Source organism: Oncorhynchus tshawytscha, linkage group LG20 (genome assembly GCF_018296145.1).
Source record: "Oncorhynchus tshawytscha isolate Ot180627B linkage group LG20, Otsh_v2.0, whole genome shotgun sequence".
Lineage (NCBI taxonomy): Eukaryota > Metazoa > Chordata > Actinopteri > Salmoniformes > Salmonidae > Oncorhynchus > Oncorhynchus tshawytscha.
Genome location: NC_056448.1, coordinates 16,737,326 through 16,761,511, shown reverse-complemented (window position 1 = coordinate 16,761,511; position 24,186 = coordinate 16,737,326). Strand labels below are relative to the sequence as shown.

Genomic DNA, 24,186 nt, shown 5'->3' with positions numbered 1-24,186 from the left:
GACAGCTTTTATTATTTTTCATTACGTACACCTGGTCATCTTGGTGAGACACCCGCAGGGAGTGGGGTCACGGCCAGGGGCGCCATTGTACAGCGCACCTGGAGCAGTTAGGATTAAGTGCCTTGCTCAAGGGCACAGCAACAGATTATTTCACTTTATCTGTGCTGGTATTTGAACCAGCAACCTCTTACTGGCCCGACGCTCTAACCCTGCCCCTTTGTGCATAATACACAAATTGATGCAGTTTGTGATATGAGAAATTCTATAGTTCAGTTCATGGGCTGAAAGCTAGGTCTTCATAAATCTACATTGTCATAGGTTTAGTACATAATCTGATTGTTGGTCACAGGCAGCTCACTAGTGTCACCTACTGTAAAATGTAAAAAAAATACATGTAAAAGACAGAAACAAAGATTTACACATTTTAGTACACTATTTGTGATATTGTTCTGTTTATCATGTTGAATCATAAATACCAAAAAATACTAGTGCATAACATCAAACACACATTTTACCATTGCACTTTTCCAGTGCAATGCAATCAACTTGAATTTGACCGCAGAAGTTGAACTTGAACGTGTGATCTAAACTCTTTTCCGCTGTCCAACACTGCGATCAAGCTATCCGTGGTCAAGCTATCAGCATTATACCGTATTGTCAGTGTAGTGGCGCATATAAATTGAAACATGGATTTGAGAGGGATAGCATGAACGCAGTTCTGAATCGACGTCACTCACGTAGCCTTGGCGTGCCTGCAGGCAAATAACATGGAGTCGAGCGTGTGGTCTGCAAGCGAGTTCATGGAAAAAATGTAGCACCGATGTGACAAAATTATAGCAACACACTCTACATGCATTCATGGACTGAGGATATCCGTAGCTTTGTTCCATATGAAGCATGGAGAACGGTGCGTAAACAACTCCTTTCATCAGACCTCAAGCCAGGCCGTTTTCCGTGAGTACATAATAACGGGCGTTATTACATTCTAAACATTTTTTCACATATTTATATAATGCTTGCTACATCCATCCACAATGCCCTTGCAGGTAGATAGCATTTTTTTCCCACCTTGATGTGTTAGCTACTTGCATTTTCGTTTATTTTTTAGCTAACACGCGAGACAGGGCCTGAATAAAAGTATACTTTTGTACGTGGCCATTTGGGAAATATGTTATATTCTCACAATATCACCAGACATTGTGAAAATGGGTCAGACATTCCCAAAATTGCAGTGGGCTGAACCTGTGACGCCACTGCGCGATGCTTGTTACCATCCCTTGCGTTTACGATTTGTCAAATTCATCAAGGTCTTGGTGTGATATTGTGGCTCACTGACAATGCAGCATTTGAAGCAGAAAATCAAGTGGCCAACCCAGACCCCCAAATTAGTGACATGATTTTCCAATTACTTTAAATTGGTTGTTTTGTGTGCATCAGAACACCTTTTATGGAGTGCTGCTTATCTCTCTGTTATGACAGTATTATGGAAGTGTGTGTGTGTGTGTGTGTGTGTTGTTTGTGTATATGAAAACAGTGGAAGAGAACACCACACAATGTAGACTGTAGTGGTCAGTAGTGGGACGCCATACTGTGCTCTGGGGACCATGGAGCTAGAGGGGGACTCTCTTTCTCCCAGGGATTCCTTCACCTCAGTGAGCAGCTATGGGCCACCACCCTCATTCTCAGCACAGGACACCGCAAAACACAACCTCCTAAATCACACCTTACAGGTAAAGATAATCCTTTCATGGTCGACCACCACATTCTGCATTTGCTGAAACATAGGCTTTTACATAAGTGAAAATCACAGACTTCAGAATCAATGTCAGTTGCATTCAGTATGCTGCCTCTTGCTGTGAGATTGCATCAATGTCATCAACAGGTTTCAGACGAGCTCACCTTCAGTGGGAGCCCATGGTCCAGTGGTGACAATGGGGACTTTGAGAGGACCAGAGGCCCCTTATCCCAGGTGGAATCAGGGAGGAGTGCACAGAGGAGCATCAGGCCCTCAGCCTTTCCCTCCTCCCTGACATGGGACTCTGACTCTGAGAAAGAGACACTAGACGGTAGTTACCACACTGGTTTATTACTGAGCTTTGTATGAACACAATATGAATCATTCTATTGCATTTTTAAGTGTGTCCCATCTATATCAGTGGTGTAGTTTATGGGCTTTCCTAAATGTGATGCTATCAGTTAAACTTGTTGCTATCACCCACAGCTATATTTGTTGACACTTCCGGGAATGTTTCAATGTTCCTCCATCTGCTTGTAGTCAGAACTGTGTCTCTTACTAGGAATGACTACTGTAAATCTTTGCCTGTGAATTTACCTGTGGGTGGCCGACATGTGAAGTGACGTTCCTGTTGTTGTCTGTTTTGTGGTTTGCGCTGTCTGTCAGAGGAGGAGCTACAGCACTTTTCTAACCCTCATGGTCTGGCCGCTCACAGCCCAGGATCCCCCTCCTCTGGACTCAGGTGAGATGGAGGAATAGAAGGGCAGCCAGCAGGAAGATAGTTACAGTTGAAGTCGGAAGTTTACATACACCTTAGCCAAATACATTTAAACTCAGATTTTCACAATTCCTGACATTCAATCCTAGTAAAACCTCCCTGTCTTAGGTCAGTTAGGATCACCACTTTATTTTAAGAATGTGAAATGTCAGAATAATAGCAGAGAGAATTATTTATTTCAGCTTTTATGTCTTTCATCACATTCCCAGTGGGTCAGAAGTTAACATACACTCAATTAGTATTTGGTAGCATAGTCTTTAAATTGTCTAACTTGGGTCAAACGTTTTGGGTAGCCTTCCACAAGCTTCCCACAATAAGTTGGGGGAATTTTGGACCATTCTTCCTGACAGAGCTGGTGTAACTGAGTCAGGTTTTTAGGCCTCCTTGCTTGCACAGTTCTGCCCACAAATTTTCTATAGGATTGAGGTCAGGGCTTTGTGATGGCCACTCCAATACCTTGACTTTGTTGTCCTTAAGCCATTCTGCCACAACTTTGGAAGTATGCTTGGGGTCATTGTCCATATGGAAGACCCATTTGTGACCAAGCTTTAACTTCCTGACTAATGTCTTGAGATGTTGCTTCAATATATCCACATCATTTTATTTCCTCATGATTACATTTATTTTGTGAAGTGCACCAGTCCTTCCTGCAGCAAAGCACCCCCACAACATGATGCTGCCACGGTTGGGATGATGTTCTTCGGCTTGCAAGCCTCCCCCTTTTTCCTCCAAACATTACGATGGTCAATATGCCCAAACAATAGAGGTCGACCGATTAATCTGAATGGCCGATTAATTAGGGCCGATTTCAAGTTTTCATAACAATCGGAAATCTGTATTTTTGGACACCGATTTTGACTATTATTATTATTTTTTTAATTTTACACCTTTATTTAATCTTTATTTAACTAGGCAAGTCAGTTAAGAACAAATTCTTATTTTCAATGACGACCTAGGAACGGTGGGTTAACTGCCTCGTTCAGGGGCAGAACGACAGATTTTCACCTTGTCAGCTCGGGGGTTGCAATCTTGCAACCTTACAGTTAACTAGCCCTTGTGCACTCCACAAGGAGACTGCCTGTTATCTTATAAAAACAATCAATCAATCTTGATCACTATTTAACTACACATTGTTGATGATATTACTAGATATTATCTAGCGTGTCCTGCGTTACATATAATCTGACTGAGCATACAAGTATCTAACTATCTGACTGAGCGGTGGTAGGCAGAAGTAGGCGCGTAAACATTCATTCAAACAGCACTTTCGTGCGTTTTGCCAGCAGCTCTTCGTTGTGCGTCAAGCATTGCGCTGTTTATGACTTCAAGCCTATCAACTCTCGAGATGAGGCTGGTGTAACCGATGTGAAATGGCTAGCTGGTTAGCGCGCGCTAATAGTGTTTCAAACTTCACTCGCTCTGAGCCTGTGGTTGTTTCCCTTGCTCTGCATGGGTAATGCTGCTTCGAGGGTGGCTGTTGTCGGTGTGTTCCTGGTTCGAGCCAAGGTAGGGGTGAGGAGAGGGACAGAAGCTCTACTGTTACACTGGCAATACTAAAGTGCCTATAAGAACATCCAATAGTCAAAGGTTAATGAAATACAAATGGTATAGAGGGAAATAGTCCTATAATTCCTATAATAACTACAACCTAAAACTTCTTACCTGGCAATATTGAAGACTCATGTTAAAAGGAACCACCAGATTTCATATGTTCTCATGTTCTGAGCAAGGAACTTAAACGTTAGCTTTCTTACATGGCACTTTTACTTTCTTCTCCAACACTTTGTTTTTGCATTATTTAAACCAAATTGAACATGTTTCATTATTTATTTGAGGCTAAATTGATTTTATTGATGTATTATATTAAATTAAAATAAGTGTTCATTCAGTATTGTTGTAATTGTCATTATTACAAATAAAAATCTTTTAAAAATCAGCCGATTAATCGGTATCGGCTTTTTTGGTCCTCCAATAATCGGTAGCGTCGACCTCTACCAAACAGTTCTATTTTTGTTTCATTAGACCAGAGGACATTTCTCCAAAAAGTACGATCTTTGTCCCCATGTGCAGTTGCAAATCGTAGTCTGGCTTTTTTATGGCGGTTTTGGAGCAGTGGCTTCTTCCTTGCTGAGCGGCCTTTCAGGGTATGTCGATATAGGACTCGTTTTACTGTGGATATAGATACTTTTGTACCCGTTTCCTCCAGCATCTTCACAAGGTCCTTTGCTGTTGTTCTGGGATTGATTTGCACTTTTCGCACCAAAGTACCTTCATCTCTAGGGAACAGAATGCGTCTTCTTCCTGATCGGTATGACGGCTGTGTGGTCCCATGGTGTTTATACTTGCATACTATTGTTTGTACAGATGAACGTGGTACAGTCAGGCATTTGAAAATTGCTCCCAAGGATGAACCAGACTTGTGGTCTACAATTTTTTTTCTGAGGTCTTGGCTGATTTCTTTTGATTTTCCCATGATGTCAAGCAGAGGCACTGAGTTTGAAGGTAGGCCTTGAAATACATCCACAGGTACACCCCCAATTGACCCAAATTATGTCAATTAGCCTATCAGAAGCTTCTAAAGCCATGACATAATTTTTGGGAATTTTCCAAGCTGTTTAAAGGCATAGTCAACTTAGTGTATGTAAACTTCTGACCCACTGGAATTGTGATACAGTGAATTATAAGTGAAATAATCTGTCTGTGAACAATTGTTGGAAAAATTACTTGTGTCATGCACAAAATAGATGTCCTAACCGACTTTCCAAAACTATAGTTTGTTAACAAGAAATTTGTGGAGTGGTTGAAAAACAAGTTTTAATGACTCCAACCTAAGTGTATGTAATCTTCCGACTTCCACTGTATGAGTGATAGGACACGACACTACAAGGCAGACAGACAGTAAACCAGAGAGGTCAAATAAAGTGACAATCGACACACTAACAGGTTAGGCGGACACATGGTCAGATAGACAGATAGGGACTCATTGCTCTTTCTGACCCACTCATACAACTGTCTCTTTCTGTATAATTTTGTCCAGACCTGACAGTGAGGATCACCAAGCACCTGAACAATTGCAGCACGTACCCACTGAGACAAACCTACTCAGCCATGTGGAGGAGCGGGACCAAGACAAGCCTAACACACACAGAGAGAAGCCAAAAAAGGGCCAACATAGTTCAAAAGAATGTAAGCATGATGGGGAGCAAGGTTAAACACCAGATAAAACAAAGTTTATTTTCAAAATAACTCCTTTTCTAATTTCCTTTTGTCTCTTAACCATCCACAGTGGGAGATGACAGAGTCTGGAATATATCGGAGAAAGCTGAACTGTTTCAGTCCAAAGTGACATCAAAGGAGGGATGCAAAATTGAAGAGGAAAGAGAGGAAGAGGACCTGACAGGGAAGGACAAGGAACCTGAGCGGGATGTGTACACCTTTCCTGGAGACTCAGACACAGAGAGCCCCCCACCAGCACCCTGGGCACACTGCACCTTCATCCAGCGTCGGAAGAAGAAAAGGGCCCTGCTCAGGCCCTTCTCTGGCCAGGGCTCCTGGGAACGCACATCAACAGGAGCTGGGATGAAGGCAAGGGGTGCTTCCTCAAGAGCAAAGAGCTTGGGGCTAGTGAAGGTGAGTGGAGGGGCCTATGACTTTAAGGAGGACTTGGAAAAGGCAACAGAGGATCTGGAGAAGGTAGAAGAGGAAAAGGGTGGTGAAGAAGGAGGAGGAGAGGGAGAGCTTGGTGAAGAGATTTTCACATGTGTGGAATGTAGCATTTACTTCAAGAAGCAGGTCTACCTGCAGGATCACATGCAAGAGCACAGTCAGAGCAGGCCGGGGGCTGGCAGGAGGGAGCGCGGAGTGAAGGGCGCACGATTTCGGTGCGTGGAGTGTGGATGGAACCTGTCAAACAGGCTGGCTCTGGCGGACCACAACAGACGACACCAGGAGTCTCGTCAGAAGATCCTGGAGGAGATTGGGAAGCTGAGTGACAGTGGGAAAGGAGAGACTACGCAGGGTGAGCCGAGCAAGGTGACCAAACCTGCAAGCCCAGTCCTAGAACCATTTGTAGCTCCAGTCACGACTCCAACTCTAGTCCCATTCACAGAGCCAGATCCAGCTCCATTCACAGAGCCAGATCCAGCTCCATTCACAGAGCCAGATCCAGCGCCATTCACAGAGCCAGATCCAGTCCCAGTTCCAGTCCGGGCCCCAGTCAAAGCTCGAGCCAAAACCCCAGTCAAAGCAAAGGTCAAAGGCCCAGCCAATCGTCGGTATCTCTGCCTCAAGTGTGACTTCAGTACACGCACCTCACAGGCATTGGCCAACCACGCCAAGACCCACAACAGAAAACCTACTGGTCTGCAGCGAGCCTCTCCACGCTTTCAGCCAAAGCTCACTCCTATGGAGCCTCCTGTGTCACCTGGATCTGCCTCTGGCCTGACCTCCATCTCTCTCACTTGTGATCAGTGTGCCTTCCAGGCCTCCAGTCAAACTGTTCTAAAGGAGCACCAACACGTGGCTCACCCTGCGCAGACCTCCATCTGTGGGGAAGGGCCTGAAGAGATTAACCGTCCAGGGTCCAGAATTGATGCCTCCTCTCCACCGTGTTCTGATAAGCTTTCTAAGCCTGTCTCTCCACCAGAGGGCCAAAGCCAGTCAAAGGCCAGTAAGTCTTCCTCTAGTTGGATCTCTGCTATGGAGGACAGTGACACACAGCCCCAACCATCAAACACTGCTACAGCTCGCCAGCGTAGAGAGTTAGCTTTTAAGACCATCGGGAACAAGAGGGCAAATAGGAGAGGGAAGGCGGGAACAGAACTCCTCCGGCCAAATCCCAGACTGGACAGCGGTCCACCTGAGACCGATAATGCACAAAGACAGCGCCAGAGCCCTGACCTGGCAACTGATATGAACCAAAAAGAGACTGAATCACTTGTTGGATCCAAACCGCTCACCAGGGCTCGATCCCTCCGAGGTGAGACTAATCTGCAGAACCTATCCCCTCAAGCCTTCCCGAATACAGTTGAAAGAAGCCAATACCTTAGACTTTCTTTAGAGTCTCACCTATTAAACTGCTCTCATGCTAATTCTGAGACAAACCTTTCATCATTAATGATCTGATACACTAGAGCAGTGGTTCCCAACTCCAGTCCTCATGTACCCCCAACAGCACACTTTTTTGTTATAGCCCCTGACAAAAAACACCTTATAAGGGCCTGATAATTAGTTGACAAGTTGAATCAGGTGTGCTTGTCTGGAGCTCCAATAAACATGTGTACTGTTGGGGGTACTTGTGGACTGGAGTTGGGAACCACTGCACTAGAGAATGGCCACACTATATGCATATCCATAAGCTAAAATATTCTACTGTCCAGAATATTTTGGACTCCTGAGGCTACTCCGAATTCCAATTCAATATTTTCTCTCTTTATTTTCAACTTGGACCTGCATAGTTGGGTAACCTGTGATATTTGTCCTTCAATATTGAAATTATATTCACCTAGAATGCATAACTTGTGCTTCATTCATGTGTACTGTTGGACAGTGCTATCAAATAATATCATAATATCACAAGCCTGCAGATCAGTCACTGGGTTGGCCGTAACTGAAAATGCTCAGCAGTCCTTGCCTGGCCCATAACTGAACCTGGGTTGCCCGTTGCTTCCCTTCCATGCCCTGTGGAGGTGCCTGCCCCGGCCATGCAGCTGAAACTCATTTTCTTAGCTAGCCTGCGGGGGGCAGCAGAGTGCCTGGGGCTGACTGAGCATGCCCAGCTAAGACACACGCTGTCCCCTGTCCTCAATGAGCCCAACCGCTAAGACCCCCAAACTCTCCTCTCTTACCTTGGTCGTTGGGAGGGAGGCAAGGCGATGGGTGAGTGACAGGCTGAGTTGTGAAGTAGCCACCTGGCATGCAGTGATGCATGGCTCCCCTCACCAAATACAATATAGTCAGCCTTATCTTCCTTGCGCTCTCCCCAAATCAATATAAAGGCTCAGTTGCTAGGTGAGTAGATGTCTGTTTCTAATTTCACCCCATTGCATCTTATCACTGTGTTCTTCATGTTACGTCTGTTTGAATGGCCTCTGTAGTGTTTGTTCCATCGCTGTCCTGAAGGGTCTCTGTATATGATTGCCTATTCTTGATGTGCCATTATAGCACGTAGTACATTGACGTGATATAAAGTTATCTCATCTGCTGTTGAAGATTGTTTGAGCCAGTTACTGACACAGCAAAAACCCATTGGCTCTCCAGGACTGGGATTGAACACTTCTCTATTATAATACTGTGTAATAAATGGCTGTCTCAGCTCAGCCTCATACTATATCCCTTTCCTTCCTGTGCTAGATGACTCCTCTCTAAAACAACAGAGCCTCACAGCCTCATGCTCTACAGAAGGGAAGCCCGTGAAGGAAGAGGAAGAGGACGGGGAGACAAAGGTTGCTTTTGAAAAGAAGAGTAACAAGGTTTTTGCTTCTGAAAATGACGATGATGATGACAACGACGATCATGACGAAGAAGAGGAAGAGGAGAATATCCGGCGTTTCCTAGAGGAGGGCATGTCAGATGAGGATTATGAGGAGATTGATGAGGAAACAGGGACCCTGAAGAGCGTGGAGAGGAAATGCCCCTACTGCCCTGATCGCTTCCACAACGGCATCGGGCTGGCCAATCATGTGAGGGGCCACCTCAACCGAGTGGGCGTCAGCTACAACGTGCGCCACTTCATATCCCCCGAGGAGGTCAATGCCATTGAGAAGAAGTTCTCCTACCAGAAGAAGAAGAAAAAGGGTATCTGGAATCTTTGTTATTACATTGTTAGGACCTTGTCTGGTGTATGATGCGGTATATTTGTAATAAACTATAATGTAACAAAGTAACAAGTATCAGTCAGGGTAGAGGATATGTACAACTTCCAAGTCGGTCTGTAAACTGCTGACCTTTTATGTGCCCTTCTCTCTCTCCAGTTGCCAACTTTGACCCGGATACGTTCAGTGTGATGCGCTGTGAGTTCTGCAGTGCTGGCTTTGACACCCGGGCTGGCCTGTCCAGCCACGCCAGGGCGCACCTGCGGGACTTTGGGATTACTAACTGGGAGGTGACTGTCTCGCCCATCCATATCCTCCGGCAGCTCTTCTCCAGCCGCCCAGACCTGGTCCTCCCCACAGCCCCCCCACGCAGCCCAGCCTCAGACGAGGAGGAGGACGAAGACCTGGAGACGGAGGAGGAAGAACCAGGGGGAGGGAAGGGGAGTGAAGAGGCAACAGGTGCAACAGTCTCCAACCTACTGCCATCGTCGCCTTCTCAGCCTTGGGAGAAAGACCACAGCGTTGGTGAGCCTGAAGGTGTGTGTGTACCTGGTGTGTGTACTGTAGGATGCCTTTTTGAGCTGTGGTTTATGAATGCAACACACTGTGGTCTGACTGTGTTATAGGTTGTTGGTAGATTACATGATGGTTGATCAGCGTGAATAAGACTTCCAAAGAAATGTCTCAGTGCTGAATGTGGTAACTCCATGGTAACTACAGTGGCAATGCAATGCACAAGGGATATTGAATGATGAAAACGATTCTGTGCAATAGTTTTGCAACTATTTTGTATTATGGAACTACTCTCCTGATGTGGCACTTTGCCTGTTGGTGTTGTAATATCAGTCCCTAGTTGTGAGACTTGTGTGATGTAGCAGATTTCTTGTCTATGATGAACTGCAGTATTTGGGACAAAGTGTTACTGTAAATCGAGCATATTAGAGGGAGATGTGGTGCTCAGCGCGTTTGTCCCAGCCTCTGCTCGATTGGTCACGCCTTAGTTTAGCGGTGCATGTGTATGGGGGCAAAATGGCTGCTTCCACCTCCCTGCAGACACAAACAATAGCGGAAAAACTGTCTGGCTTTCGCTGCTGGGAGTCGGATGCACCGCAGCTACTGACCGGTGAGTACCACTCACCGTAACGCCGGTGCCCTTTAAACATTCATCGGCTTCATTGTTGCACGTCGCGTCGTAGCCCGTATTGTTTGCTGTACGTCAAAATTGTCTCAAGACACATTATCCATTTTAAAAAATCGAATAATATTAGACCATTTAAAATCACTGTCCCGCGCTAAAGGTGAGATAGACAAAGTCAAGGCATTGGCTACAAATGTGTCATTCTTGTCATTGTTCGAGTTGCTTGTATCACTGTAGCTACGCGCGCAGGAATGTGTTTTTCGACATTTGATGTGGACTGTCATTTTCTGTGTGATATATTTTGTGCGTCTCGGATGACGTTCACTATTTCCAATACTGCAGGATTTCTAAAATTACCTACAGTTCCCAAATCCTCGCCATTTTACTTTCCTTTGATTTCTTGAATGTGGTCGCTCTGGTGTCATTCTTTATGAATGCATTGCTTCATGCTTATAATACAGGAATAACGGACTACAAATCTGTAATCGTATCAAAACTTATTTAGATCTTAAAAATACATTTAAGTGTCACTTTATTAAGTGTCAGGTTACTTGATGTTACTGTAGGCCTACTACTGCTATATAATGAAAACTGAAGTCCGGATTTTGTAACTTTGTTACTTTTAATAGTTTTATCAAATCAGGGTATCATTTTGCTGCAGTGATCACATTTTTGATGCTGCAAATAAAGCGAGAAAAATCAAAGGTGTCATTTTCTCTGCGAGCACCCTGAGACGAGATCAACTGACAAGCGCAGAGCCGCCCACCGGACAAAAAGCATTGTCTACTCACGTCGCTTATGATTTACCGTTTTGTCGCAGAAAATGGTAGTTTTGTCCCAGAAATACACAATCGCAATGAAAGACATGTGTCTGTTACGAAATGTACAACAACAGGAAAACGAAGAGTGTTTTGCCATTATCACAGGTCTACACACTTGAAGAAGTGATTTATTTGACAGACTATGTCTGAAGCGACAATAATTGATGAGCGCTGCAAATTACAGTTATTTTATTGAATATCGTATTATTATCATTATTAGCTGCTCCATTGTAAAGGTTTTATGTATTTTTTGTTATTCATACAGAAACATAATACATTGTATTATTTTAAAACTATTTAATTTGCCTATGCATACACTATATATGCAAAGTATGTGGACACCCCTTCAAGTTAGTGGATTCGGTTATTACAGCCACACACATGTCTGACAGGTGTATAAAACCGAGCCCACAGCCATGCAATCCCCCTACAAACATTGGCATTAGAATGGCCTTCCTGAAGAGCGCAGTGACTTGGCACCGTCATAGGATGCCACCTTTTCAACATGTGAGTTCGTCAAATTTCTGCCCTGCTGGAGCTGCCCCGGTCAACTGTAAGTGCTGTAATTGTGAAGTCGAAACGTCTAGGAGCAACGACGGCTCAGCCACGAAGTGGTAGGCCACACAAGCTCACAGAACTGGGACACCAAATGCTGAAGTGCGTAGCGCATAAAAAATGTCTGTCCTTGGTTGCAACACTCACTACTAAGTTCCAAACTGCCTCTGGAAGCAATGTCAGCACAAGAACTGTTCTCTGGGAGTTTCATGAAATGGGTTTCCATGGCCGAGTAGCCGCACACAAGCCTAAGATCACCATGCAAAATGCCAATCGTTGGCTGGAGTTTTGTAAAGCTCGCCTCCATTGGACTCTGGAGGAGTGGAAACGCGTTCTCTGGAGTGATGAATCACGCTTCACCATCTGGCAGTCCGACGAACGAATCTGGGCTTGGCTGATGCCAGGATAACGCTACCTGCCCCAGTGCATAGTGCCAATTGTAAAGTTTGGTGGAGGAGGAATAATGGTCTGGGGCTGTTTTTCATGGTTCAGGCTAGACCCCTTAGTTCCAGTGAAGGGAAATCTTAACGTTACAGCATACAATGACATTCTAGACAATTCTGTGCTTCCAACGTTGTGGCAACAGTTTGGGTAAGGCCCTTTCCTGTTTCAGCATGACAATGCTCCTGTTCACAAAACGAGGTCCATACAGAAATGGTTTGTCGAGATCGGTGTGGAAGAACTTGACTGGCCTGCACAGAGCCCTGACCTCAGTTGTCCACATACTTTTCGTCATGTTGTGTATTTTCATGCGTTACTAGTTACTAAAATGAGTACTTATGTAATTTTCCTGGTGACATTAGGCTCCATGTTTAATTCACATCCTCACAGGTTAATGACTCTTTAATGAATGACTCATTCATTTGGTTGTGTATTGTGTTTCAGGCGGGGAGGAGGAAGAGCAGATGCCAGCACTGGACAGCTTGACCTCCAGCCCAGGGAGGAAGGGTCTGTTTTCCCTGGACCCAGAGAGCCCCTCCCCGAGGGATGAAGCTGACATCAAGGGTGAGACTGAACAACATGGGGCAAGATGAGATGAGACATAAAGCTCCCCTGTGATCTGGAGGCTTTGTTAGGTGGCAGACAGATGTGGCTGAGGTTACCATAGCCCCTAGCTGAGAATTTTCAACTCCACGTAATGTACATCACAGTCAGTCAGTTTTACATGGCAGGAGAGTAAAAATTACAGCCAGATTAACCTAATGTTTTCTGGCAAACTCCAAGGTCTTCTGATAATGCTAGTCCTGTGCATAACGACATCCCTGTGTTTTTCGAGACATTACAAGAGCTTGACAGGTGCTGAGCACAGTTTTAGCAAGGAAACAATAACTGATTTGATGAATTGATGCTTAAGCAAAGTGCTACGCATATATTTTATATGAATGGCTTAAATTGATCAAGTTTCACAGTGAATATTTTGAGTTGAACATCGCCAAATGCGTCAGTTTAATTAAATGTGCAATAAAAAAATATTGTGCCTAGGCTTATTTAATTCAACCGTGGCTGTTGATGTAAGCAATAGGTTGCAAACAGGGCATCCCTGATTCCCCACTGAGCTAAACTTTTTTGGAATTGGCAAGTTCACTTTCTCATCCATAGACACATCTCAAGTGCAAGAGCACTGTTCAACAGCTCACATCAGCAGGATGGGAGGCCTTTTCATTAGTACAGTCTACGGTCGATCCCTAAAATAATGATTATGATCACACTTCCACAATTTAAACATTATGGGGACACCTTTACATTTGGCCGCCAAGCATGAGTTATCAGTGTAGCCTTTATTGTCTAGACACGATGTTGACATATCTTCACGCTTAGAATAAAACCCTCCAGGCTTCCATCATAAGAGTCAATTGAATGAAAACAAATGAAGAATTAAAGGCTGCAAGTTGTTAAAACGTATACCGTGCAAATTGTCCTCTGGAATAATTCAAATGCTGGTGTATTAATGACATAACCAGCGTCTCTGCTAATACTAGTCCCGTCTGAATAGTGCTATAAATGTGACCTTCGTCAAATTGTGCTGCATAATTCACAGTTTTCCAATGGAGTATGGAGTTAGCGACTTCAAACATGCACTGCCACTCGATACTTAAAAATGTTTAATTTTTTAAAACATTTACTTTGTACCTATGCTTGTCCAGATTGTTATACAGCTGTCCGAGGGAGTTGTATCCATAGTTTTTGATGACAATTGCATTCTATGCATCTCCTGCCAAAACAAAAACAATCGTCCTTCAACGATGGGGCTGTTCCTTCTTCATTAGCAAACAACGGTGTAGGTCATGTAAAATGCTGTTTATATCAAAAACTACGGATTGCAGCAAACTCATTGCCACTCAACTCCATTGTATCATGGAGTTGAGAATTCTCAGCTACACAGCCTCCTGCTCTTTTTTGTCACCGTCCGTTAATTGAAGTGCTATAAATGATGTAATAATACATACACCAGTGCTGAACTATGACTGAAATAAAATGTGCAAAGGGACATTTTTCCATATTCTGTGTATTTTGCTGTGTGCTGGTCAGCTTCATCTCTTCCCTCTCACTGTTGTCCTCTCTATTATAGTGTCCAACCTGTTAAAGTGTGAGGTGTGCAGTGCCCCCTTCGAGACGAGGCGGGGCCTATCTAGTCACGCCCGTTCCCACCTGCGCCAACTGGGCATCGGCATGTCAGAGAGCAGCGGGGCACCCATCGACCTCCTCTACCAGATCACCAAGGAGCGTGGTCTGGATGGGCACTTCCCCCCTCCCCTCCCCCGCCCCCCCGTCGCCAAGAAGCCCCTTCCCGTCCTGCCAACCCCACGGAAAGAGGAGAGATATCAAGACACAGACATAGACGAGAAACCCATCCCTCTCTCCATTCCCTCCCCTGTGGCCTCCCCTCCCCCCTCCTCCCTCATCAGGTCCTGCTCCCCTTCTCCTGTGGTGAGGAAGGCCCCCATCTCTTCTCTGCTGCCTGTGTCATCCCCCCTACGCTGTCTGGACCATAAGCCTGGAGGGGTGAAGAGCACCACCTCTAACCTCTCTGCCAAACCCTTCTGGGCTCCACAGGAGACTGATGCCCCACTCAACCTCAGTAAGTGTGTCATTCATCCCCAACTGATTAATGCACAAGTTGTAAAGGTGTCTGAAGTAAAACATTTCCTCATACCCCATTTTCCTCATCTGTGCAGCATTGGAGGTGGACCCCAACAAGGACATAGTGTGCCAGCTGTGTGGCGCCTGGTTCGAGACGCGGAAGGGCCTGTCCAGCCATGCCCGAGCCCACCTTCGTCACTTTGGGGTGGAGTACTCGGAGTCCAAAGGTTCCCCCATAGACCTCCTCAACCAGCTCATTCACACTGATGACTTCAAGCACAGAGCCAGCGCCCTGCAGCCTGAGGGGCCCCAAGGGCTCAGGGGCCTCACAGCCAGCCTCTCCTCCCCCAAACGCTCCCTTCTCACCACCTCCTCCACACCTCTCCTCTACAAGGTCACTACGATGGGGGGCGGATCTGGGTCCAAAGCTACCTCTTCCTCAATGTTTGGCCCGCCCTCCAAACGTCCCAAGTCCTCCAAATTACAGGTCTTCCGTTTGAGTGGCGGGGAACTCACGCCCATCCCCCACAGTGAGTGTCTGTCATATGATGGAAACTAAACTCATTCTCCATTCAATGCAATACAGCATCAGTGACTTGTTGATGTACAGTTTCTTGAGGTGCTTATTTTAAGTTGATCTTCATCTCTACTCTCCATCTCTCCTGCAGGTGAACCAGTGAAGGAGATCGGCTGTGAGTTCTGTGGGGAGTACTTTGAGAACCGTAAAGGTCTCTCCAGTCACGCGCGTTCCCACCTGCGCCAGATGGGCATCACAGAGTGGACAGTCAACGGTTCCCCCATAGACACCCTGCGAGAGCTGATCACACGTCGAGGTCTACCATGCGCCCTGCCCCTCAAGCCCCTAAAATCTCCCCCTCCATCCCCCGGACCCCCTCGCTCCCCCTTGTCCTCCCCTGCCTCGCCCAGCCTCCTGAGTCGCCTCCCTTTTGCCTTCGCCCACCCACCCAGCCACCAGTCCACAGTGCGTAAGATGGGCTCAGCTCCACCGGCCTCCCCTAGCCTGATAGTCAAGCTGAAGCCTGAGCCTATGCAGCTGGAAGTCACCATGCCAGGAGCGGTGGGGGGAGCAGCGGGATACTCCTCTGAGCCACTGAATTGCAGCTGGAGCAGCTCCGACAATATGCTCCCTCTTAACTTGGGTGAGTCCAAGTTGAAAGACCATCTTGTAATTATTAAGGTAATATCCATACTGAAGTGATGCCTTGTTTTTATTCTCTACTGTCTCTTTTTGCATCTCTCTGTCTCCCCCTCCCTTTGTTCCTCCCACAGTCACAGCCCATGAAGTAGAGCCCACTCGGGACATCCGCTGTGAGTTCTGTGGGGAGTACTTTGAGAACCGTAAAGGTCTCTCCAGCCACGCCCGTTCCCACCTGCGCCAGATGGGCATCACAGAGTGGACAGTCAACGGTTCCCCCATAGACACCCTGAGAGAACTCATGCACAAGAATGGGGGCACCTCGTCCCCAGCCCCGGGGCTGAAGAAGGAGACCAGCCAGGGGTCCAGCCCCACCTGGGAAGGCCTGGTGGGGGGCCTGGGTTACCAGTCGCCCAAGTTCTCCCGCAAATCCCCCCTCAACCTGCTGCACTCTGGCTCCCGGCTTCACAAGCACGGCCTGGGGGCGGTGGGCCTCTCCTCCACCCCTCCCGCCGGGAAGTTTTTTGCGGTGTCCCTGCTGGGTAAAAGACCCATGTCGGAGGAGGGCCGTCCAGTTGAGAGGTCACCATCCCACCCCCAGTCCTTTTCGCCCCTGCCACATGACCTCTCCATCAAAGGGAAGTCCTCTCCAGACAAGAATGCCGGAGGGCACCTGGGTAAGCCATGACCTTACTAAAGATCCTCAGAAGAGTTGCAGTCATCCTTTAACTTGCTGACTGTCTTTTAGTACAGACTCATTGCATTTAGCAGAGAATGACACATATGTTATGTTATATACATTTCATTTTATGAAACATTAATCAAATGTCTCTAACTTAAGCCTAGCTCTGACTGACAACACCCCTCCTTTGCCTTCTCTCACCCCCTGACCCCCTCCCCAGATGCCAGCTGTGAGCTGTGTGGGTTCTACTTTGAGAACCGCAAGGCGCTGGCTAGCCACGCGCGGGCCCACCTGCGGCAGTTTGGCGTGACAGAGTGGTGTGTGAACGGTTCGCCCATCGAGACGCTGAGTGCCTGGATGCGCAGCCGGCCCCACAGGGTGGTGGAGATGCACCGCAGCTACATGCAGGGCTCCAACCGCTCCACCTCCAAGAAGGTCAGGGAGGAATTGATTTATTTAGTAGTTTATCTAATGGTGATAGATGATAGTAAAAGGACTATGCTACTCACAATACTTGCAGTGAGATTTATCTCGAAAGTTCCATTTTTCCAATGTCCATGCGAAGGCAGCAATTATTTATATTGACTTAGAGTAAACAGTGTGACATTGTGCACACAATGCACAATCAAGCTGCAATATTGCAAAGTCGTTTTTTATTAGTGCCGACCTCGTCCATTTAAGTTGTGGGTTTCGGACCGCTATGAGGCCTTTCGGCACACTGTTAGGGCTGTTTAGACCATTGACATGACAACCCATATCATTAAAGGTCAGGTGAATTGTTTACCATAATGCTTTAGCTGTCTCAAACTAACAACACCTGCCAGGAGATGGGCTTTTAAAGGTCAAAAGATGGAATTGGCCTCAGCCACCACCAGACATTTTGTGATTTAAATGCATCACTCAGATCTGGTATCATGTAGCTCCAACACAAAGATTTTCATATCAGCATATTTCCTCTGTGGGGGACACAACAGGTTTAGGTATTGACTTAATAGTTGCTATGGTAACCAGAGCACTGGGTGACATAGATCCTTCATATTCAGATGAATTATGTTCTAGAAAATAGAGTTGCCCATCCCTCCTGAATTAGCATAGTGTATTTGTGTCACCATTACTCCCTCTGTGATGAGTTGACACACATAAAGACAAGAAGATTACTCTGTCATGTCCTTCTATTAGAGTACATTGAGACAGCTATTTTAATGAGAAGCACTCATCCCTCTCCTTTATGTTGCAGAAAAGCAGCTCGTCTCTCTCCCCATCGTCCGACTCTGACCTCCTCCCCCCCATGCCCTCCCAGAAGCATTCCTCCTCCTCCCAGTGGGCGGCTCTGGGGCTGGCCCAGGCCAGACGGGTAGGCCGGGAGCTCACCCTGGCATCACCCCGGGCAGCAGAGGGTGATGCAGGTCTCACTCCCCCCTCCCGACCCAGCCACAGCAGCCACAGTCCCAGCCCCGCCCGACTTTCCAACACCCTTCCTCCCCACACACAGGTGGCCCGCAGCGAGCTCAACGTGCGCCTGCCCAGAGGTGAGTGTGACACACAAACACACACAACTATTCGCCATACACACATACCTGTCCATCTGATGCTCAGCCTGGTGTTCTCTCCTCATGTCCAGGCTTTGAGCGGCGACCTCTTAAACACCCCTCCCACTCAGAGGGAGGAGAGAGGGACAGTGGCACCCCCAAGCCCCCTCGCACCGGCACCATTCCTGCCCTGGTGCCCAAACCCCCTTCCACCCCCCTGGTAAAAGTGGTGGGAAAGATCTACTCCCTCAGGTGCCGGTGAGTTTCTCTGGGGAATTGTGCAGTACTGAACTCATCGGTTAATCTCAAAGTATGCCATATTCCCAATATAGTGCACTCCTTTATAGCCCTGGTCAGAAGTTATGCTCTATTATGGGAAAAGGGAGGCACTTGAGATTTGGAAGTTGTGTGAATGAGTGCTTTTAGTCTGTCGGCCCAGGGGCCATAAAAAATGTTCACGATAATTATAATCTGTTGATTTATTAAAGCAACATTTTTTAAATGATCCATGTACCGTTCCTGTCTCCCTCCTGTGGTTGTATGATGTGTGAGTACAGTGTGCTCTCTGCCTCTCTCCGCCAGGTTCTGTGAGGTGGAGTTCCAGGGTCCTCTCTCTGTGCAGGAGGACTGGATCCGCCACCTCCAGCAGCACATCCTCAACCTCAACTACAACAAGCCTGCTCCCTCTACCACAGATCCCCCAGCCCAAGACCACAACCCAACCCCAACCTCAACCTCAGTCCCAGCCACTACCTCCAGCTTCACCACAACTTCTGCCCCCACCTCAATCTCACCCTCCATCCACACCCACACCACAGCTCCTACTGTTCCCCCTCCTTGCAGCCCCTCTCCTCCACCAATGGCTGAGTCTGCTCCAATTGTCACTGCCACTCCAATGGCAACAGCCTCAGCAGAGTCCACTCTCACCCCGATCCTGATCCCCACCCTGTCCTTGTAACCCCCAGGTCCATAACAATCCACATATTCTTCTAACCATCTTGTTCTGCCACGTCTTTGCCATGCCTTTTTTCCATCCACTTGTTCCTTCGGCCTCAACACTGGGGACCTGTTGTTGAAGTGTTTAAAGAGAAGCTTTCCCCCAATGAGCTCTCTCAACCCCCAGCCTCTCCTAGGAAGCTCTGCAGATGGTTACAAAGCCCCATTGCCATGGGAACCCAAGCTCTCCTGACCAGAGTGGGTGATTGCAACTGTCTAGGGCTTCTGCTGGGGTCTGCTGTTTCTTCTTTGTTTGGACTTGTTTGAGCTGAATGTTCAGTTTGTAACGTGGACAGTTACACTTCCTGCCGCTCAGTGGTTAACCGAGAGGTTAACTTAAACCATATTGAACTTTGACCTATCTCCCTGCTCTAAACAGTGCTTTACAAAGACCTGATAGGCTCCGCCCATTTATATTTGAAGCACTTAAGAGGAGCACACTCATGGCTCCTGCTTTACTTCCCTCAACAACATTTTAAAAGGTTTAAATAATGTTTTTGTATTCATGCTTAGTCTATGGTACAGACTTAAAAAGCCCATTTACACGTTATTTTGATAAGACAATTTTAACGTAGACAATGTCACCTAGCACTTAACTAAATGCCCCATTGATTAGGGCAGTGATGATGAGGAAAAGGCCCCTTTAAGAGAAAAGGAAGGACCCTGTAGAGGAAGCAGCACCTTGAAGGGACGTCCCATTCACCTTAGTGTTAGGCTGACAGGTGCAGTCACACAGTAACTTAATGTTTTCTGAATGTAGTTAAAGGGATAGTTCACCCAAATTACATATTGGTTTCCTGACCCTGTAAGCAGTCTATGGACAAGGTATCACAGCAATCCATGCTGTGGTTTAGTTTCAATGGCACCCTTTCCAAATTTTGTGGCACAAATCCAATTTAAGTAATGGCTATATGATATTAGCATTTTTCTAACATCATGTCCAAATCATTCGGAAAATGTCTAAAAGCACAACAAAGTCACTTATATATAAATGCTGATATCGGTCCCATGGGATTTGTGCCACAAATGCTAAAACGTTAGCATTTGAAAACAGTGCCAGGGAAACTAAACCAGGATTGCTGTCATACCTTATCTATAGACTGTTTACAGGGTAAGGAAACCAATGTGTCATTTGGATGAACTATCCCTTTTAATGCACTTATTATTTGAGATGACTGTGCCATATTAAATTAGGCTGGTCATTATGTTATTCCATAGTTTGATGTCCCCAACACTGTTTAGCTAACTGCATTTAAGCTCTTGATGAAACTCATCTATTCTTTAGATGAAAGGGTCCATAGAAGTATTGACGGTCACTATTTCAAGTTTCAATGCGGACACACATACAAATGTTGCCATTTCTTTCTTGCCTTGTCAATGAAACCCAAAACCTTGGTTGTTATTTATTACACATTTGAATGTGGTGAACTAGGTTGTTTTTAGGCTCAATTAGAACATTGGAATGTTTGAAATTAGGTCAGTGACACATTTATCTAAGTGCATAAGCTATGTGTGTTTGTTTGTTTGTGTGTGTGTATTTTTGCACAAGAGGTGCATGTGTATGTCTTTCAATGACTTTTAAATGCTAGACAGAGGTCAACAGTAGCTAACACACAGGACCTCTCCGTAGCTAAAATCTAGCTAATCATGGGATCTGGTCTATTTTTCAGTCTGATCAGGACTGCATCTGCCATTCTCCTAAGGATGTGCCAAAGAGTGTGTTTACTCCCTGGTCTCGCCTCTGTAAGCTGTTTACATGGGACCTGTTCATAGGGAGGAGCTCTGCACAGCTACGGAGCAACCAAGGCTCCTCATTGGACGAGGGACATGTATCGGTGTACATCTGGATCCAGTGTCTCCAAGTATGTGAACCACAGAGTTGACTGACTGTTGCAGTGACATACATAAGCGGCCTTGGCTTCATGGAACTGTTACACTACTGCATTATTGCACCCAGTACACAGACGCCCACAGAGGTTGCTATCTGTCAGAGCTCTGTGAAGTATTGGTGCCCTTAAATCCAGACGCATTACGTATGGCCTCTGGTGGAACAGCTTCTAAACTGGGGCAACGCTGTCGCTCCAGCGTGTCTTCACATTGCTTCAGGTAAGTGTTTATATTTCCTGCAAAGTAAAGCAATAACTGAAGAGTCCATACAGAAATTAACTTTTCAAGTTTGTTCAAGCATTAAACTATGTTGAAAACATGACTGTTTGACCCTAACAATCCCCCATACCTTTAATGGAATATAGATACGTATATATAACTACATGTACTTATGAAGCTGTTGATGCTATTAGAGCTATTAACAGTTCTATTAACAGCTAGTTACAAAACAAATGGATCTTGATTCCTTTTATCGTGATTTAGTTTCAACCTTCTATGACATGTCTTTTTATTGCTCTGTGCATTTGTGTATTTGCAGTCCAGGAGGTGAAACCTTGATGAGTATTTTTTATTTTCTTTGTTAGCTAGTTTCTCCAAGCTGAACATTGGTGCTCATGAGAATGGGATGGTGGGGATGGGGAGTGACTGAAGACAGGAGAAAATGAGTGATTGTTGTGTCCTAAGATCAGAGGACTCTAAATACTTCAGTCTTTAAAGGGGACCACTTTTGCACGTTCAGATTTTTCTCCACCAGTGTGTGTTCACATCGTGATAGGGTTAGCCTCTGGCAGGTTTGTGACTGTGTTACCGTGTAAGATGAGTTTCCGCTGGTGTTACAACTAAGTCCCCTTTAAGATTGCCTGTGTGTACCCCTCAGCTGGTATGACTGGCTGCAGAGGGTTGGTGTGTGTGTGAATGAGTGTGTGGAGAGCTAAGAACATGATCTGATGATGATAATAAAACTATTGAAGCATTGTACTGTACACAAAGGGTTGAGGTTCATGCGAATCAGCTCCTGAACAAACATTAAATGTGATTTCAAACTCAGCCACTTTTGAATTGAGTCTTCTTAAATGCTTGATCATGTTAATTTAATGTCTGCCCTACAGAAATGCTTTAAAGGGAATGAATGTTGGATAACGCTTTACTAACATGTATTGGGCCAGCAGGAGGAGCTAGAAGACAGGTTTTGTACTCGATAGTCATCCTGGAGAGGCTCTCTATGTTGAATATCAAGAAGTTGCTTTTACAATACAAGATCAACAGAACAGAAAAAACATCCAATACAGAATCAATTATAAAATAGGTGAAGAAAGAAAATGTTATGTATGATTTGGGACACATTTATCAGGCTTGACTACCCCAATTTATTATGCTGAGATTCTGCACAACTGTCATAATCAATCGGGGGGTGGGGGGGAATTATGTGGAATTAAGGATTTAAAAGACAACAAAACATTAGTGAACTAATTCTTGCTTCCTGAAACCCAGGGAGCCACTTCCTAGATCAATTCCTATTAACCTACATTGTGACCCAATGTCTTCAAGTCAATGAGCTAATGTAGCTAGCTAATCAATGAGGTGAATAATGAGTTACAATAGAATGACTGTACAATTGTTGAAAGCACTTAAATTGGATTTGACTGCAAATCCATCTTAATTGGACACATTAAAAGTAGAAACCAAAAACCAGCAGTATCACGGCTCAGGCTAGGACCCAGATGCAGACACAGGAGGTGGATAGTACAGTCGTGGCCAAAAGTTTTGAGAATTACACAAATATTAATTTCCACAAAGTTTGCTGCTTCAGTGTCTTTAGATATTTTTGTCAGATGTTACTATGGAATAGTGAAGTATAATTACAAGCATTTCATAAATGTCAAAGGCTTATATTGACAATTACATGAAGTCAATATTTGCAGTGTTGACCCTTCTTTTTCAAGACCTCTGAAATCCGCCCTGGCATGCTGTCAATTAACTTCTGGGCCACATCCTGACTGATGGCAGCCCATTCTTGCATAATCAGTGCTTGTGGTTTGTCAGAATTTGTGGGGTTTTGTTTGCACCCGTTTCTTGAGGATTGACCACAAGTTCTCAATGGGATTATGGTCTGGGGAGTTTCCTGGCCATGGACCCAACATATTGATGTTTAGTTCCCCGAGCCACTTAGTTGTCACTTTTGCCTAATGGCAAGTTGCTCCATCATGCTGGAAAAGGCATTGTTCGTCACCAAACTGTACCTGGATGGTTGGGAGAAGTTGCTCTCGGAGGATGTGTTGGTACCATTCTTTATTCAAGGCTGTGTTCTTAGGCAAAATTGTGAGTGAGCCCACTCCCTTGGCTGAGAAGCAACCCCACACATGAATGGTCTCAGGATGCTTTACTGTTTGCATGACATAGGACTGATGGTAGCGCTCACCTTGTCTTCTCCAGACAAGCCTTTTTCCGGATGCCCCAAACAATTGGAAAAGGGATTGACGAGGAGGAGTAGTAGGAAGGATCGGAGGACCAATGCGCAGTGTGGTAAGTGTCCATATTGTTTTAATAAGAATAATGAACACTGAACAAAACAATATATATTCGCGTTGGCGCCGACAGAGATGGCCGCCTCGCTTCGCGTTCCTAGGAAACTATGCAGTTTTTTGTTTTTTTACGTGTTATTTCTTACATTAGTACCCCAGGTCATCTTAGGTTTCATTACATACAGTCGAGAAGAACTACTGAATATAAGATCAGCGTCAACTCACCATCAGTACGACCAAGAATATGTTTTTCGCGACGCGGATCCTGTGTTCTGCCTTACAAACAGGACAACGGAGTGGATTCCATGCAGCGACCCAAAAAAACTACTCCGAAAAAGAGGGAAACGAGGCGGTCTTCTGGTCAGACTCCGGAGACGGGCACACCGAGCACCACTCCCTAGCATTCTTCTTGCCAATGTCCAGTCTCTTGACAACAAGGTTGATGAAATCCGAGCAAGGGTAGCATTCCAGAGGGGCATCAGAGACTGTAACGT

General features: G+C 45.7%; 2 protein-coding genes across 7 annotated transcripts in view; both read left to right on the top strand.

Moving 5' to 3' along the window:
- The window catches only part of LOC112219368 (guanine nucleotide exchange factor VAV2), a 1,336,992-nt gene that overhangs the window by 853,521 nt on the left and 459,285 nt on the right, over window positions 1–24,186 (top strand). The window lies entirely within an intron of this gene.
- Window positions 618–22,217, top strand: si:ch211-194b1.1 (protein Wiz). Of its 2 annotated transcripts, none has more exons than XM_024390679.2 (17): window positions 618–954; window positions 1,535–1,730; window positions 1,883–2,066; window positions 2,402–2,477; window positions 5,551–5,699; window positions 5,800–7,491; window positions 8,865–9,308; window positions 9,485–9,850; window positions 12,725–12,844; window positions 14,409–14,918; window positions 15,016–15,450; window positions 15,589–16,080; window positions 16,211–16,753; window positions 16,979–17,193; window positions 17,996–18,287; window positions 18,380–18,545; window positions 18,870–22,217. In XM_024390679.2, the coding sequence occupies exons 2-17, from the start codon at window positions 1,605–1,607 to the stop codon at window positions 19,243–19,245; spliced, it is 6,186 nt and encodes a 2,061-aa protein (XP_024246447.2). In that variant the 5' UTR covers window positions 618–954; window positions 1,535–1,604; the 3' UTR covers window positions 19,246–22,217. The 2 variants fall into 2 exon arrangements, with proteins under 2 accessions (XP_024246447.2, XP_024246446.2); XM_024390678.2 differs by having other exon boundaries at window positions 619–954; window positions 9,485–9,862.